At 45.0% G+C, this 14855-nt stretch overlaps 1 protein-coding gene across 4 annotated transcripts in view; it reads right to left on the bottom strand.

The window, feature by feature from the left end:
* Positions 1 to 14855, bottom strand: part of PRR14L (proline rich 14 like) — a 70357-nt gene that overhangs the window by 15830 nt on the left and 39672 nt on the right. For all 4 annotated transcript variants that reach the window (XM_010360703.2, XM_030914670.1, XM_030914671.1 and 1 more), the window contains 3 exons: positions 8969 to 9040; positions 7872 to 8043; positions 5991 to 6097 (listed from right to left, as the gene is read on the bottom strand). In XM_010360703.2, coding sequence (XP_010359005.2) covers positions 5991 to 6097; positions 7872 to 8043; positions 8969 to 9040 — 351 coding nt within the window. The remainder of the gene's footprint in view (positions 1 to 5990; positions 6098 to 7871; positions 8044 to 8968; positions 9041 to 14855) is intronic.

The raw sequence follows: 14855 nt of genomic DNA on the forward strand, positions 1-14855 counted from the left end.
ACTCCAGCCTGGGTGACAGAGCGAGACTCCGTCAAAACAAACAAACAAACAAACAAACAAAAAAACAGCTCTTTGTCAAGCGAATAATGTATCAAAATTTTACTGTTTATTATATGCCAATGATGAAATTATTGCTTTTCAGCTCAAAATTTGCCCTTCAGTACCTGCTCTGTGATAACGGAATCCTAGGCCCTTTAAGCATTTCTCTTTTGCAGTGAGTATGATGCTAATAACCTTTGTCACAAGGTGTTCGAAGAACAATGCAGGTGGAAGGGAGCTTCTCTTTCTGGTTTGGTGAGCTTTTTTTCTTGCTCCTGTAGCATAGGCCATCAGTGATTAATGTATGTTGGGATGTTTTGGGGCTTCTCTGCCCTAGTGGTGTGGCCAGGTGTGGCCAAGGTCTCTCGGTGACCTTGCAGCTTTAGCTTGGCAACCACTTTGCTGCAGGCTTCCCAACACGGATAGGGCACTCCAGGCCTTATGCCCTCAATGGTAACCTGACTTCCTGACGGTCATTTCCTGTTGCTCTCCTGAAGCAGAAACCACATGCTCCAGGCCTTGCATCAGAGCAGTGCCGCACCTCCCTCTGCAGCAGCCTTGTCTGTGCTCCAGAAAGTGGTTGTTATTTCCTGCTTGCCCAGCTCTGGCCTCTGCAACCCAGCCATCCAATGGGCTGCAACCTCACCTTCTCCAACCAAGTCTCAACTCCAGGGAGGTGGTGCCCCTTCCAAGTTTGCCCTTCCTAGGGTACTCTCCCTTAGCCCAAGTGTACCCTTCAGGATTGTCTTTACATTTAAGGTTACTCCCTGTCATAGTTTAATGCTTTATAATAAACTTCCCGTTTAAAATACTGTGTGATTTCTGTCTCCTGATTGGACCTGAACCAATACATAAACTAAGGTAAAAATCCTAAGAGCTAAATTAGGTTGCTGCTAAGTATGTTAGACCAGTGGTCTTTACATTAGTGTACCTAAAGACTTTCCACAGAGTACACGAGAACCCAGCTGTAGGGGAATCAACCACTCAATCTTTAATTTCTATTTTTTCTTTCATTATTATTATTAATTTTTTTTCTTTTTTTAGATGGAGTCTTGCTCTATCGCCCAGGTTGGAGTGCAGTGGTATAATCTCAGCTCACTGCAACCTTTGCCTTTTGGGTTCAAGCGATTCTCTGGCCTCAGCCTCCCCAGCAGCTGGGATTACAGGTGTATGCCACCATGCCTGGCTAATTTTGTATTTTTAGTAGATACGGGGTTTCACCATGTTGGCCAGGCTGGTCTTGAACTCCTGACCTCATGATCTATCCACCTTGGCCTCCCAAAGTGCTGGGATTACAGACATGAGCCAACACACCTGGCCTTATTATTAATTTTTGTAGAAATGTGGTCTTACTGTGTTGCCCAGGCTGCTCTTAACCTCCTGGGCTCAAGTGATCCTTCCACCTTGGCCACCCAAAGTGTTGGGATTACAGGCATGAACTACCATGCCTGGCTCAATCTCTAATTTTTTTTTTTTTTTTGAGACGGAGTCTCACTCTGTCGCCCAGGCTGGAGTGCAGTGGCCGGATCTCAGCTCACTGCAAGCTCCGCCTCCCGGGTTTACGCCATTCTCCTGCCTCAGCCTCCCGAGTAGCTGGGACTACAGGCGCCCGCCACCTTGCCCAGCTAATTTTTTATTTTTTTATTTTTTAGTAGAGACGGGGTTTCACCGGGTTAGCCAGGATGGTCTCGATCTCCTGACCCCGTGATCCGCCCGTCTCGGCCTCCCAAAGTGCTGGGATTACAGGCTTGAGCCACCGCGCCTGGCCTCAATCTCTAATTTATTCTAAAAGTGATACACCTGAGAAGTGTCCTGACTTGCTCTTGCAGGTCTCTCTGTTCCCACAAATTCTCTCAGAACAGCTCCTATCCATCCTGAATTCTACTTTGATACATCAATCAAATCACTCATTTTGCTAAGCCCTTTCCAGTGATTAATGAAATCACCATAAACTTGTCTTGGGCTTTTCTTTTCCTTTACTACACATTATTCAGTTAAGAGAGAACAGTGCCTTTAGAGATTGGGTATTTGGGGCCGAGCACAGTGGCTCATGCCTGTAATCCCAGAACTTTGGGAGGCCAAGGCAGGCAGATCACATGAGGTCAGGAGTTCCAGACCAGCTTGGCCAACACAGTGAAACCTTGTCTCTACTAAAAATACAAAAATTAGCTGGGTGTGGTGGCATGTGCCTGTAATACCAGCTACTCAGGGGGCTGAGGCAGAAGAATCGCTTGTACCTGGGAGGCAGAGGTTGCAGTGAGCCGAGATCATGCCATTGCACTTTAGACTGGGCAACAAAGGCAAAACTTTGTCTGAAAAAAAAAAAAAAAAAAAAAAAAAATTAGCCAGGTGTGGTGGCAGGTGCCTGTAATCCCAGTCACTCGGGAGGCTGAGGCACAAGAATCGCTGGAACCTGGGAAGTGGAGGTTGCAGTGAGCCAAAATTGCACCTCTACACTCCAGCCTGGGCAACACAGTGAGACCCTGTCTCAAAAAAAAAAAAAAAAAAAAAAAAAAAAAAGAAAAGAAGACATTGAGTATTTGGGCCAGTGTTAACACACTTGATTTCAGGTATCTCATGAAGGAGTTGTCAGAGTGACTTTGCTTTGTTCACCTTGATTATCATCAAATAATGTCTACTTAAGAAAAAGACCTTACTTAGGAAAGAGAGCTTCAAACACTAAAAATAGCTTGCTCATGTATTTAATTATATATAGTATTTTTTCTAGCTATTCTCACTTCTCATCAACAATATGTCATCACTTAGAAAAGTTCCACTCAACATATTCATGGGATGGGCACAATGGCTGACACCAGTAATCTGAGCACTTTGGGAGGTGGAGGTGGCCAGATCACTTGAGCCTGGGAGTTCAAGACCAGCCTGGGGAACATGGCAAAATCCCATCTCTACTAGAAATACAAAAATTAGCTGGGCATGGTAGTAGTACATGCCTGTAGTCCCAGCTACCCACGAGGCTGAGGTAGGAGGATTACCTGAGCCCAGGAAGTTGAAGCTGCAGTGAGCCATGATCACGCCTCTACACTCCAGCCTGGGCGATAGAGCGAGACCTTGTCACAAAACAAACAAACTATATCTATCTATATATATAAATGTTTTACTGGGACTATCAAATACTTGAAGTGCACAAAACACACAGAAAAAATTTAAGTAATTTCCTTTGGTTAAGGCATGAACTTTTATCAATTCATACTATAAATATTTAATTCAAGTAGTCAGTCCCTTCTGATCTGATCCTATAAGATGTTGTAATTTTTTTTTTTTTTGAGACAGAGTGGCTCAATCATGGCTTACTGCAACCTCCACCTCCTGGGTTCAAGCGATTCTCCTGCCTCAGCCTCATGAGTAGCTGGGATTACAGGTGCCTGCTACCACGCCCAGCGAATTTTTGTATTTTTAGTAGAGACAGGGTTTCACCATGTTGGCCAGGCTAGTCTCGAACTCCTGACCTCAGGTGATACACCCGCTATGGCCTCTCAAAGTGCTGGGATTACAGGCATGAGCTATTCATGCCCGGCCAGATGTTATAACTTCTATTCCCATTAACAATATCAAAATATATGTGATAAACTGCCCTGCCAATTGGTTTGTCCAATATACTTTTCTCTTATATTAAATATAAAAGCAGGCTGGGCTTGGTGGCTCACTCTAGCCTGGGCAACAAGAGCAAAACTGTATCTCAAAAAAAAAAAAAAAAAAAAAAAAAAAGAGCAATCATTGAGACTTATATAAATTAATAGATTTAGTTCTAATTTTTAAAATAATTGTGAATCATTGAAAGTCTAATACTAGAGTTTAATTCATGTATGCATACACATTTACTAAAGCAATTATCATGCTTTCTACCATACTCCTCACTTCAAAATTTACAGTGCTTTATTATAAATTTAGTAATGAGAAATGTTTTTTTGAGACCCCAGCCCAGGCTAGAGTGCAGTGCTGCGACCTCAGCTCACTGCAACCTCCACCTCCCGGGTTCAAGTGACTCTCCTGCCTCAGCCTCCTGAGTAGCTGGGATTACAGGCGTGTACCACTACCACCCGGCTAATTTTTGGATTTTTAGTCGAGATGGGGTTTCACCATGTTGGCCAGGCTGGTCTCAAACTTCCGACCTCAAATGATACACCCACCCCAGCCTCCCAAAGTGCTGGGATTACAGGCGTGAGCCACCGCTCCTGGCGTCATGTTGTTTTAGTAATGCACAGGTTGGCACTATTGGGTTATTAAGAGCATCCATAACCTGAAAATCCAAAATCTGAAATGCTCCAACATCTGAAACTTTCTGAGCGCCAACATGATGCTCAAAGGTCACGTTCAAAGGGAATGCTCACCGGAGCATTTGGGATTTTCAGATGAGGGATGCTGGTAAGTATAATGCAAATATTCCAAAATCTGAAAAAATGTGAAGTCTGAAACATTTTTGGTCCCAATAATTTGAGTAAGAGATAGTCAACCTGCATTATTAAAATGGATAAATTATGACTTTAAGACTTTTAGAAAAATACCTTACAATTTGTACTCCATAATTTATTTCTTGGTGTTTTATATCATTTTCTTTCTTTTTTTTTTTTCGAGATGGAGTCTTGCTCTATTGCCCAGGCTGGAGTGCAGTGGCTGGATCTCAGCTCACTGTAAGCTCTGCCTCCCGGGTTCACATCATTCTCCTGCCTCAGCCTCCCGAGTAACTGGGACTACAGGCACCCGCCACCTTGCCCGGCTAGTTTTTTGTATTTTTTTTTAGTAGAGACGGGGTTTCACCGTGTTAGCCAGGATGGCCTCGATCTTCTGACCTCGTGATCCGCCCGTCTCGGCCTCCCAAAGTGCTGGGATTACAGGCTTGAGCCACCGCGCCCGGCCAATGAATCCTTTTTCATTTGAGTAATAAATACTACTCGATCTCGGATCTCGGATATCTGAAATATTTTTAAAATTTCTCTTGAAAAGACATACAATAGATCAACAAAAGAACCATTAAGACAAAAATACAACATATTAAGATAAAGATTATGGTGCAGAAGTGGAACATCAATCATGATCCTAACAAATGATGATTTATTTTATTCGTGTTGTGTGAAGCACTATAATGGATGAAGTAGTACACATTCTTTTCTCAATTACACTGTATAGAAATCTTCTTTTTGTTTTTTTTGAGACGGAGTTTCACTCTTGTTGCCTAGGCTGGAGTGCAACAGCACGATCTTGGCTCACCGCAACTTCCACCTCCCGGGTTCAAGCAATTCTCCTGCCTCAGCCTCCTGAGTAGCTGGAATTACTGGCACGCGCCACCACACCCAGCTTATTTTGCATTTTTAGTAGAGATGGGTTTCTCCATGTTGGTCAGGCTGGTCTCAAACTCCTGACCTTGTGATCCACCCACCTCGGCCTCCCAAAGCGCTGGGATTACAGGCGTGAGCCATCACGTCAGGCCCTGTATAGAAATCTTAAGTGCTGGGAATTCTTATTCATATTTTACAGGGAAGTTCCTGAGAGACCACTGTTAGGCTTCCATTTGCTGATAAGAAATGGAGGAGCAAAATCGATCAGAAGAAAATGTAAGTCTGGAGATCTTTTTTAAGAAAAACTACACTCAGGACTTTTAGGTCCTTTTCCAGTTTAGTGCAGAGTATTTAGGAGCTTGAGCTCTGGGGTTGGGTAAATCCTGTGACAGACAGAAACCACATGTGCCAGGATCAATGCTACAACCTAACACAGGTTCCTTATTGCAACACTGGAGGGTTAAGATTATGTACGCAACATATTAAAATGTCCTTGCATATAAATATCTAGCGACAGTACTAATGAATTCTTTAGGGTAAATTCCTAGAAATGTAATAAATGGCTCTCAGAGTGTAGGACCATTTAAAGGGTAATTATATTATGACAAACAACTTTCCAAAAAAGTGGACCTAGCTTGTAATAGAGAAGGAGCTCACCTTTTGGGTCGAGGAAGGCCCATGGGGGTAAGATTAGGATCTGGTCTAGGAATGGTTTTCCGGATGCGAATCTGTGAGACTTTCTTTGGCCTCTTCTCTGGCTCAGCCTATTTTTAAGGATTAAGAAGAAAGATGGTCACGTTGTAAGACATTTTATTTATTTATGTATTTTTTGAGACAAGGTCTCACTCTGTGGCCCAGTGGTGCAATCATAGCTCACTGCAGCCTTGAACTCCTGAACTCAAATGATCCTCCTGCCTTGGCCTCCCAAAGCACTGGGTTTACAACTATAAGCCACCGTAACTGGCAATGTTTACTTTTAGATGGGGTCTTGCTGTATTGCCCAGGCTGCTCAGGAACTCCTGGGCTCAAGTGAACCTTTTGCCTCAGCCTCTGTGGTAGCTAGGACTACAGGTGTATGCCATCACCCCTGGCATATTGTAAGACATTTTAAAATATAAAGTCCCTTGTCTTGGCACTTAAAGACATTGCTACCTCACTTTAGAGATGATTCTAGTAAGTAGTTTATGACAAAGCTCCCACTCCTATTCCTGCTGGTTTTTTATTTGATTATTTATTTTTCTGACAAGAGTTTTGCTCTTGTTGCCAGGCTGAAGTGCAATGGCATGGTCTTGGTTCACCACAACCTCTGACTCCTGCGTTCAAGTGATCCTCCTGCCTCAGCCTCCTGAGTAGCTGGAATCACAGGCATGCGCCACCGCACCCAGCTAATTTTTTATTTTTCGTAGAGACAGTGTTCCTCCATGTTGGTCAGGCTGGTCTCAAACTCCCAACCTCAGGTGATCTGCCCACCTCAGCCTCCCAAAGTGCTAGGATTACAGATGTGACCACCGCATCTGGCCTTATTTATTTATTTTTTGAGACAGAGTCTCACTCTGTCGCCCAGGCTGGAGTGCAGTGGTGTGATCCAGGCTCACTACAACCTCTACCTCCTGGGTACAAGTGATTCTACTGCCTCAGCCTCCAGAGTAGCTGGGATTACAGGCATGTGCCACCACATTCGGCTAATTTTTGTAATTTTAGTAGAGATGGGGGTTTCACCATGCTGGCCAGGCTGGTCTCGAACTCCTGACTCCAGGTGATCTGCCCACCTCAGCCTCCCAAAGTGTTGGGATCCCAGGCACGAGTCACTGCGCCCGGCCTTTTTTTTTTTTTTTAAGGTGGGATTTCACTCTGTCACTTAGGCTGGAGTGCAGTGATGCAATCGGGGCTCATTGCTGCAACCTCCACCTCCTGGGCTCAAGCAATTCTCCCTCCTCAGCCTCCCAAGTAACTGGGACTACAAGTGTGCACCACCACGGTCAGCTAATTTTTGTATTTTTTGTAGAGACACGGTTTCGCCAGGTTGCCCAGGCTTCTATTGAACTCCTGGACTCAAGTGATCCACCCACCTCAGCCTCCCAAAGTGCTGAGATTACAGGTGTGAGCCACCGTGCCCGGTCCCTGCTGTGTTTTAAGCAACTACTCCCTTCATATCATCAAAACAAGAATTGTACATTCAGTTCAGACATTGAACTGTCAACATGAAAGTTTGCAACTGTCGAAGACAACAGATGTTGCAAAATTGAACATCATCACCATCCACTCATCTCTTTGAATGCACAAAGCAGCTCTTTGGTCCAATTCTCTAAACAGTTACATGCTGTTGGCAAGAAAAAAGTATCTGGAAAACAGTGCAAATTTAAAAATCCACTGTGTCCTTTATTGGCGAAGAGAAAAACTCCTGGCTTAGTACTATCCAGGACTCGGCTGACACTAAAGGTGGTATGTAAAGATACTCAGAGGCCAGTCTGTAGTTACCATGTGATGTGAGTTGACAATGGCCACCATCACCTGACCCCACCAGCACTTTACACTTACCTCTTTCTGTTCTGGAGAGCTGCTCTGTGGGCAGGGGCATGCTGCTTTCACACCATCCAGCTCATCCAATCCAGGAACCTGGAACTCAGAGGCTGAAAGCAGGAGCTTGCTGACAGCTGATTCTGCTACCAAGCAAGACTTTGGTACCAAGGCAGGGAATGGAGGCTCCAGCCTAGCACCATGAAGAGAAAGAGAAGAAAGATATGAGAGGGGTTTGCTTTCTACTTCCAGCACATTCCACTTTTTCTTTTTTTTTTTTTTTTTTGAGGCGGAGCTTCGCTCTTGTTGCCCAGGCTGGAATGCAATGGTGCAATCTTGGCTCAATGCAGCCTCTGCCTCCCGGGTTCAAGTGATTCTCCTGCCTCAGCACCCGCAAGTAGCTGAGATTACAGGCATGCGCCATCACTCCTAGCTAATTCTGTACTTTTAGTAGAGACAGAGTTTCTCCATGTTGGTCAGGATGGTCTCGATCTCCTGACCTTAGGTGATCCGCCCGCCCCCAGTCTCCCAAAGTGCTGGGATTATAGGCATGAGCCACCACACCCAGCCTCAACTTCTTAATATCTAGGCCTCAATACTTTTTCTTTCTTTCCAGGAATGATATATTCAGTCAACCTGCTTTCTAGTCACTTCCAGACATAGCCTGTACCATGTATGTAAAAAAATTACAAGAATGTGTAATCCATTTTATTGCTATAGAATTTTATAAGGAAAAATGTAAAAAGGAACAGAATTTTTGGGTGAGGAAGATATCTGGTAAACCACACAAATGAACAGCGCTCAGATGAGATCAACCCTGTCCAGGGACTGAAGTTGGCTATAAAACATGAAGTAGCTTGCGAAGGGACTTCTGGTACAATAAGCTGGTTAGTGATTTTCATTTTTTTTTTTAACAAATGGTATTGATTACACATTCCTAGTTACTGCTTGTAATAGAACAGATTTCAATCTCAGAGATGTTTATCTGAGAGACATAGATCAGGTTTACAAGGACGAGATCAAAGTCATGCCACAGATGATCCACGCCACCCATGCATGCACTCTCTTGCACACACACACGTGCACACGCACACACACACTGAGCCTCATGTGCTCACCTTGTTTGACTGCCGCTGGTGTTATATGTAGCTTCCATGCCTGGAAGAGGCACATATGGTAACATGGTGTGGCTAAAGTAAAGTAAAAGTACAAAAGCAACAGGTAAGGTCAGTGGGATTAACAGGAAAGGTTTTGACGTTATTGTGGGTATCAGCACATGATAGCCCCAAGAAGACAAGAAATGTCAGTTACCCAGAAAGAGGAAAGCTTCCCAACCAGGAGAGTTACATTTATGTGCCCATCACTGGAATGGAGGCAGACTGACAGGAAAATTATTTTCTAACTTAAATGGAAAGAAGGCAGAGACAGAAATAAAGAACAGTGGCTGGGCAAGGTGGCTGATGTCTATAAGCCCAGCACTTTGGGAGGCCGAGGTGGGCAGATCGCTTCAGCCTAGGAGTTCAAGACCAGCTTGGGCAACATGGCGAGACCTTGTCTCCACAAAAAATACAAAAATTACCCAGGGGTGGTGGAGTGCACCTGTGGTACCAGCTACTCAGGAGGCTGGGGTGAGAAGACTACTTGAGCCCAGAAGGTCAAGACCGAAGTAATCCAAGACTGCACCACTGCACTTCAGCCTGAGTGACAGGGCAAGACCCCATCTCTAAATAAAAATAAATAAATAAAAATTTAAAGAATATATTATACCACTCAGTTGTGTACTGACTCTATTAAAATAAAATCTGCCAGTTTCTATAATCTTACAAAATATTAGAGAGAAACCAATTATTTTCTTTTTCTTTTTCTTTTTTTGAGACTGAGTCTCGCTCTGTTGCCTAGGCTGGAGTGCAGTGGTGCAATTCTGGCTCACTGCAAGCTCCTCCTAAGTTCAAGAGATTCTTCTGCCTCAGCCTCCCGAGTAGCTGGGACTACAGGAGTGTGCCAACATGCCCGGGTAATTTTTGTATTTTTAGTAGAGATGGGTTTTCACCATATTGGCCAGGCTGGTCTCGAACTCCTGACTTTGTGATCCGCCCGCCTCGGCCTCCCAAAGTGCTGGGATTACAAGCACGAGCCACTGCGCCCGTCCCAATTATTTTCTTTAAAGCCAAGTTACACATAAAATATAGCTATACAGCTGGGCACAGTGGCTCACACTTGTAATCCCAACATTTTGGGAGGCTGAGGTGGGCAGATCACTTGAGGCAAGGAGTTTAAGAACAGCCTGGCCAACATGGCAAAACCCCATCTCTACTAAAAGTACAAAAATTAGCTGGGTGTGGTGGTGGGTGCCTGTAATCCCAGCTACTCAGGAGGCTGAGGCAGGAGAATCGCTTGAATGCGGGAGGCAGAGACTATAGTAAACTGAGATTATACAACTGCATTCCAGCCTGGGCGACAGAGGGAGACTCTGTCTCAAAAACCAAACTAAACAAAACAACATAGCTATATAGAAGAAAACTACTGGCCGGCCGTGGTGGCTCACGCCTGTAATCCCAGCACTTTGGGGAAGCCGAGGCAGGTGGATCACATGAGGTCAGGAGTTCAAGACCAGCCTGGCCAATATGATGAAACCCAGTCTCTACAAAAATACAGAAACTAGCTGGGCACGATGGCACGTGCCTGTTATCCCAGCTACTTGGAAGGGTGAGGCAGGAGAATTGCTGAACCCGGGAGGCAGAGGTTGCAGTGAGCCGAGATCACACCACTGCACTCCAATATGGAAGACAGAGCAAGACTCCATCTCACAAAACAAAAACAAAAACAAAAACAACAATAACAAAAAACCTATTAAAAGTTAAAAGTTAATTCCTTTATAATTAAACTTTTTTTTTTTTTTGAGATGGAGTCTCACTTTGACACCCAAGCTGGAGTGCAGTGGCGCGATCTCAACTCACTGCAACCTCTACCTCGTGGGTTCAAGTGATTCTCCTGCTTCAGCCTCTCGAATAGCTGGGACTACAGGCACCCGCCACGACACCGGACTAATTTTCATATTTTTCGTAGACACGGGGTTTCACCATATTGGTCAGACTGGTCTCCAACTCCTGACCTTGTGATCTGCTTACCTCAGTGTCCCAAAGTGTTGACATTATAGGCATGAGCCACCGTGCTTGGCCTGCTAGAAACCATTTCTAAGCTTGTTTAGAAAAACAGCAAACTTCTGGCCAGGCACGGTGACTCAAACCTGTAATTCCAGTACTCTGGGAGGCTAAGGTTGGTGGATCACCTGAGGTCAAGAGTTTGAGACAAGAGTTTGAGACCAGCCTGGCCAATCTGGTGAAACCCTGTCTCTACAAAGAATACAAAATTAGCCGGGCGTGATGGTGCATGCCTGTAATCCCAACTATTCAGGAGGCTGAGGCAGGAAAATCACTTAAACCCGGGAGGCAGAGGTTGCAGTGAGCTGGGATTGCGCCACTGCACTTCAGCCTGGGAGACAAGAGTTTCACACTACAAGAGTGAAACTCTGCCAAAAAAAAAAAAAAAAAAAAAAAAAGAAAGAAAGAAAGAAAGAAAGAAAGAAAGAAAGAAAGAAAGAAAGAAAGAAAGAAAGAAAGAAAGAAAGAAAGAAAGAAAGAAAGAAAGAAAGAAAGAAAGAAAGAAAAAAGAAAAACAGCAAACTTCTTTTTTTTTTTTTGAGACGGAGTCTCGCTCTGTCGCCCAGGCTGGAGTGCGGTGGCCAGATCTCAGCTCATTGCAAGCTCCGCCTCCCGGGTTTACGCCATTCTCCTGCCTCAGTCTCCCAAGTAGCTGGGACTACAGGTGCCCGCCACCTCGCCCGGCTAGTTTTTTGTATTTTTTAGTAGAGACGGGGTTTCACTGTGTTAGCTGGGATGGTCTCGATCTCCTGACCTTGTGATCCGCCCGTCTCGGCCTCCCAAAGTGCTGGGATTACAGGCTTGAGCCACCGCGCCCGGCCAAGATAATTTTATAGAAGCAAAGCAGTGAATGGTACCACCTGTCTCGGCCTCCCAAAATGCTGGGATTACAGGCTTTAACCACCGCGCCCGGCCAAAACAGCAAAATTCTAAACTCTAAGCCCAGGCACATGGTGCTACGGCATTTTTAGAGCCAATGAAAAGTACCCACAAATACCACCCCCTCCACCTTCCATTTGAATTTAAATAAAATAAAGTAAAATAAAATAAAAAGCTAGAAATAGGAAGGGAAACAGAGAAAATTTTCAACACCAGGAAACAGAAACATCAAGTGGTAAAGGAAGAGCGCTGGAAGACGAAAAGGGGCAAAAGGGTTACACCTGCATAGGGGGAAAAGAGTAACTACCATCTATCCTAACCTCAGGAACAAACATAGTTTGGAGAAAGTAGCATTTTTTGGGGATAGAGTCTTGCTCTGTCACCCAGGCTGGAGTGCAGTGGCGTGATCTCGGCTCACTGCAACCTCCACTTCCTGGGTTCAAGTGATTTTCCTGCCTCAGCCTCCTGAGTAGATGGGACTATTGGTGTGTGCCACCACGCCCGGCTAATTTTTGTATTTTTAGTAGAGACAGGGTTTCAACGTGTTAGCCAGGATGGTCTCAATCTCCTGATCTCATGTTTCACCTGACTCAGCCTCCCAAAGTGCTGGCATGACAGGTGTGAGCCTTTGCACCTGGCCAGAAGTAACACAATTTAAAGCCCGGGAGACAAGAGTGAAACTCTGTCTCAAAAAAAAAAAAGAAAAATACATAGCAGCGCAATTATGAGATTTTAGAGGCATATCAACAAAGTAGACAATAAAAGCAGTACACTAGCATTTAAAACAACGCGAGTCACTCTAATGTATTTTCATGGCTGTCTTATGATAAGTGAACTTTTTTTTTTTTGAGGTGGAGTCTCGCTCTGTCGCCCAGGCTGGAGTGCAGCGGCGGGATCTTGGCTCACTGCAAGCTCCGCCTCCCAGGCTGACGCCATTCTCCTGCCTCAGCCTCCTGAGTAGCTGGGACTACAGGTGCCCGCCACCACACCCGGCTAATTTTTTTGTATTTTTTTTAGTAGAGACAGGGTTTCACCATGTTAGCCAGGATGGTCTCAATTTCCTGACCTTGTGATCCGCCTGCCTCGGCCTCCCAAAGTGCTGAGATTACAGGCATGAGCCACCGTGCCCGGCCATAATAAGTGAACTTGAAAAAATAACTATAAAGGCCGGGCACGGTGGCTCACGCCTGTAATCCCAGCACTTTGGGAGGCCGGGCGTGTAGATAACCTGAGGTCAGGAGTTCAAGATCAGCCTGACCAACATGGAGAAACCCCGTCTCTACTAAAAATACAAAATTAGGTGGATGTGGTGGCGCATGCGGGCAATTCCAGCTACTCAGGAGGCTGGGGCGGGAGAATCACTTGAACCTCGGAGGCAGAGGTTGTGGTAAGCCAAGATTGCGCCACTGCACTCCAGCCTGGCAACAAGAGCGAACCTCCATCTCAGGAAAACAACAACAACAAAAAACTGTAGGACATGTACTTGTAACAGCAATTCATCTTTTAATTTTAGTCAGTAATGTTCATGTTCCGGGGTTTTTTTTTCTGACACTTCTATTTATTTTTCTACTAAGATGCTCAGGGAACTACACAATATGAACCAGCAGTTTTGTTGTTTATTTATTTATTTATTTTTGAGACAGAGTCTCACTCTGTCGCCCAGGCTGGAGTGCAGTCGTGCAATCTTGGCTAACCGTAACCTCTGCCTCCCAGGTTCAAGCAATTCTCCTGCCTCAGCCTCCTAAGTAGCTGGGATTACAGGTATGAACCACCACATCTGGATAATTTTCATATTTTTAGTAGAGGCAAGGTTTCACCATGTTGGCTAGCCTGATCTTGAACTCCTGACCTCAGTTGATTCGCCCACCTCGGCCTCCCAAAGCGCTGGGAATATAGGCATAAGCCACCTCACCTGGCCACCAGCAGCTTTGTTGTTGTTGAAGTTTTCTTTTTGAGACACAGTCTCACTTTGCCGCCCAGGCTGGAATATAGTGGCAAGATCTCGGCTCACTGCAACCTCTGCTGATTCTTGTGCCTCAGCCTCTGAGTAGCAGGGATTATGGGCATGCACCACTACATCTGGCTAATTTTTGTACTTTTAGTAGAGATGGGATTTATTTTTTTATTTTTTGAGACGGAGTTTCACTCTTGTTGCCCAGGCTGGAGGGCAATGGCGTGATCTTGGCTCAGCACAACCTCCACCTCCCGGGTTAAAGCGATTCTTCTGCCTCAACCTCCAGAGTAGCTGGGATTTCAGGCATCTGCCACCACGCCCGGCTAATTTTGTACTTTTAGTAGAGACGGTGTTTCTCCATGATGGTCAGGCTGGTCTTGAACTCCTGACCTCAGTTGATCCGCCCACCTTGGCTTCCCAAAGTGCTGGGATTATAGGCATGAGCCACCACACTCCTGGCCTATTTTTTTTTTTTTTTTGGAGACGGAATCCTGCTCTGTTGCCTAGGCTAGAGTGCAGTGGCGTGATCTCGGCTCACTGCAACCCCTGCCTCCTGGGTTCAAGGGATCCTCCTGACTAAGCCTCTGAGTAGCTGGGACTACAGGCAAACGCCACTATGCCTGACTAATTTTTGTATTTTTTTGCAGAGACAAGGTTTTGCCATGTTTCCCAGGCTGGTCTCAAACTCCTAGACTAAAGAGATCCACCTGCCTTGGCCTCCCAAAGTGCTAGGCTTACAGGCATGAACCACTGCATCCCGCCTGAACCAGCCCACTTTATTGACACACAATGATTCTACGTTAGAGACACACAATGAACAAGACCCTAAGTTATTTGGAATATTAAGGCTTTTTGATGTCTAATCTTTCAACTGTAGCAATCAATAGTAAGGGCAAATTAAAAAAATATTTTGTTTACTTAAATAACTACAAAGAGGAGGATTTATCTATCATGTCTCTAGCAGCTTTTTGGGGATTCTTTTTTTTTTTTTTTGAGACGGAGTCTCGTTCT

Source organism: Rhinopithecus roxellana, chromosome 13 (genome assembly GCF_007565055.1).
Source record: "Rhinopithecus roxellana isolate Shanxi Qingling chromosome 13, ASM756505v1, whole genome shotgun sequence".
NCBI lineage: Eukaryota > Metazoa > Chordata > Mammalia > Primates > Cercopithecidae > Rhinopithecus > Rhinopithecus roxellana.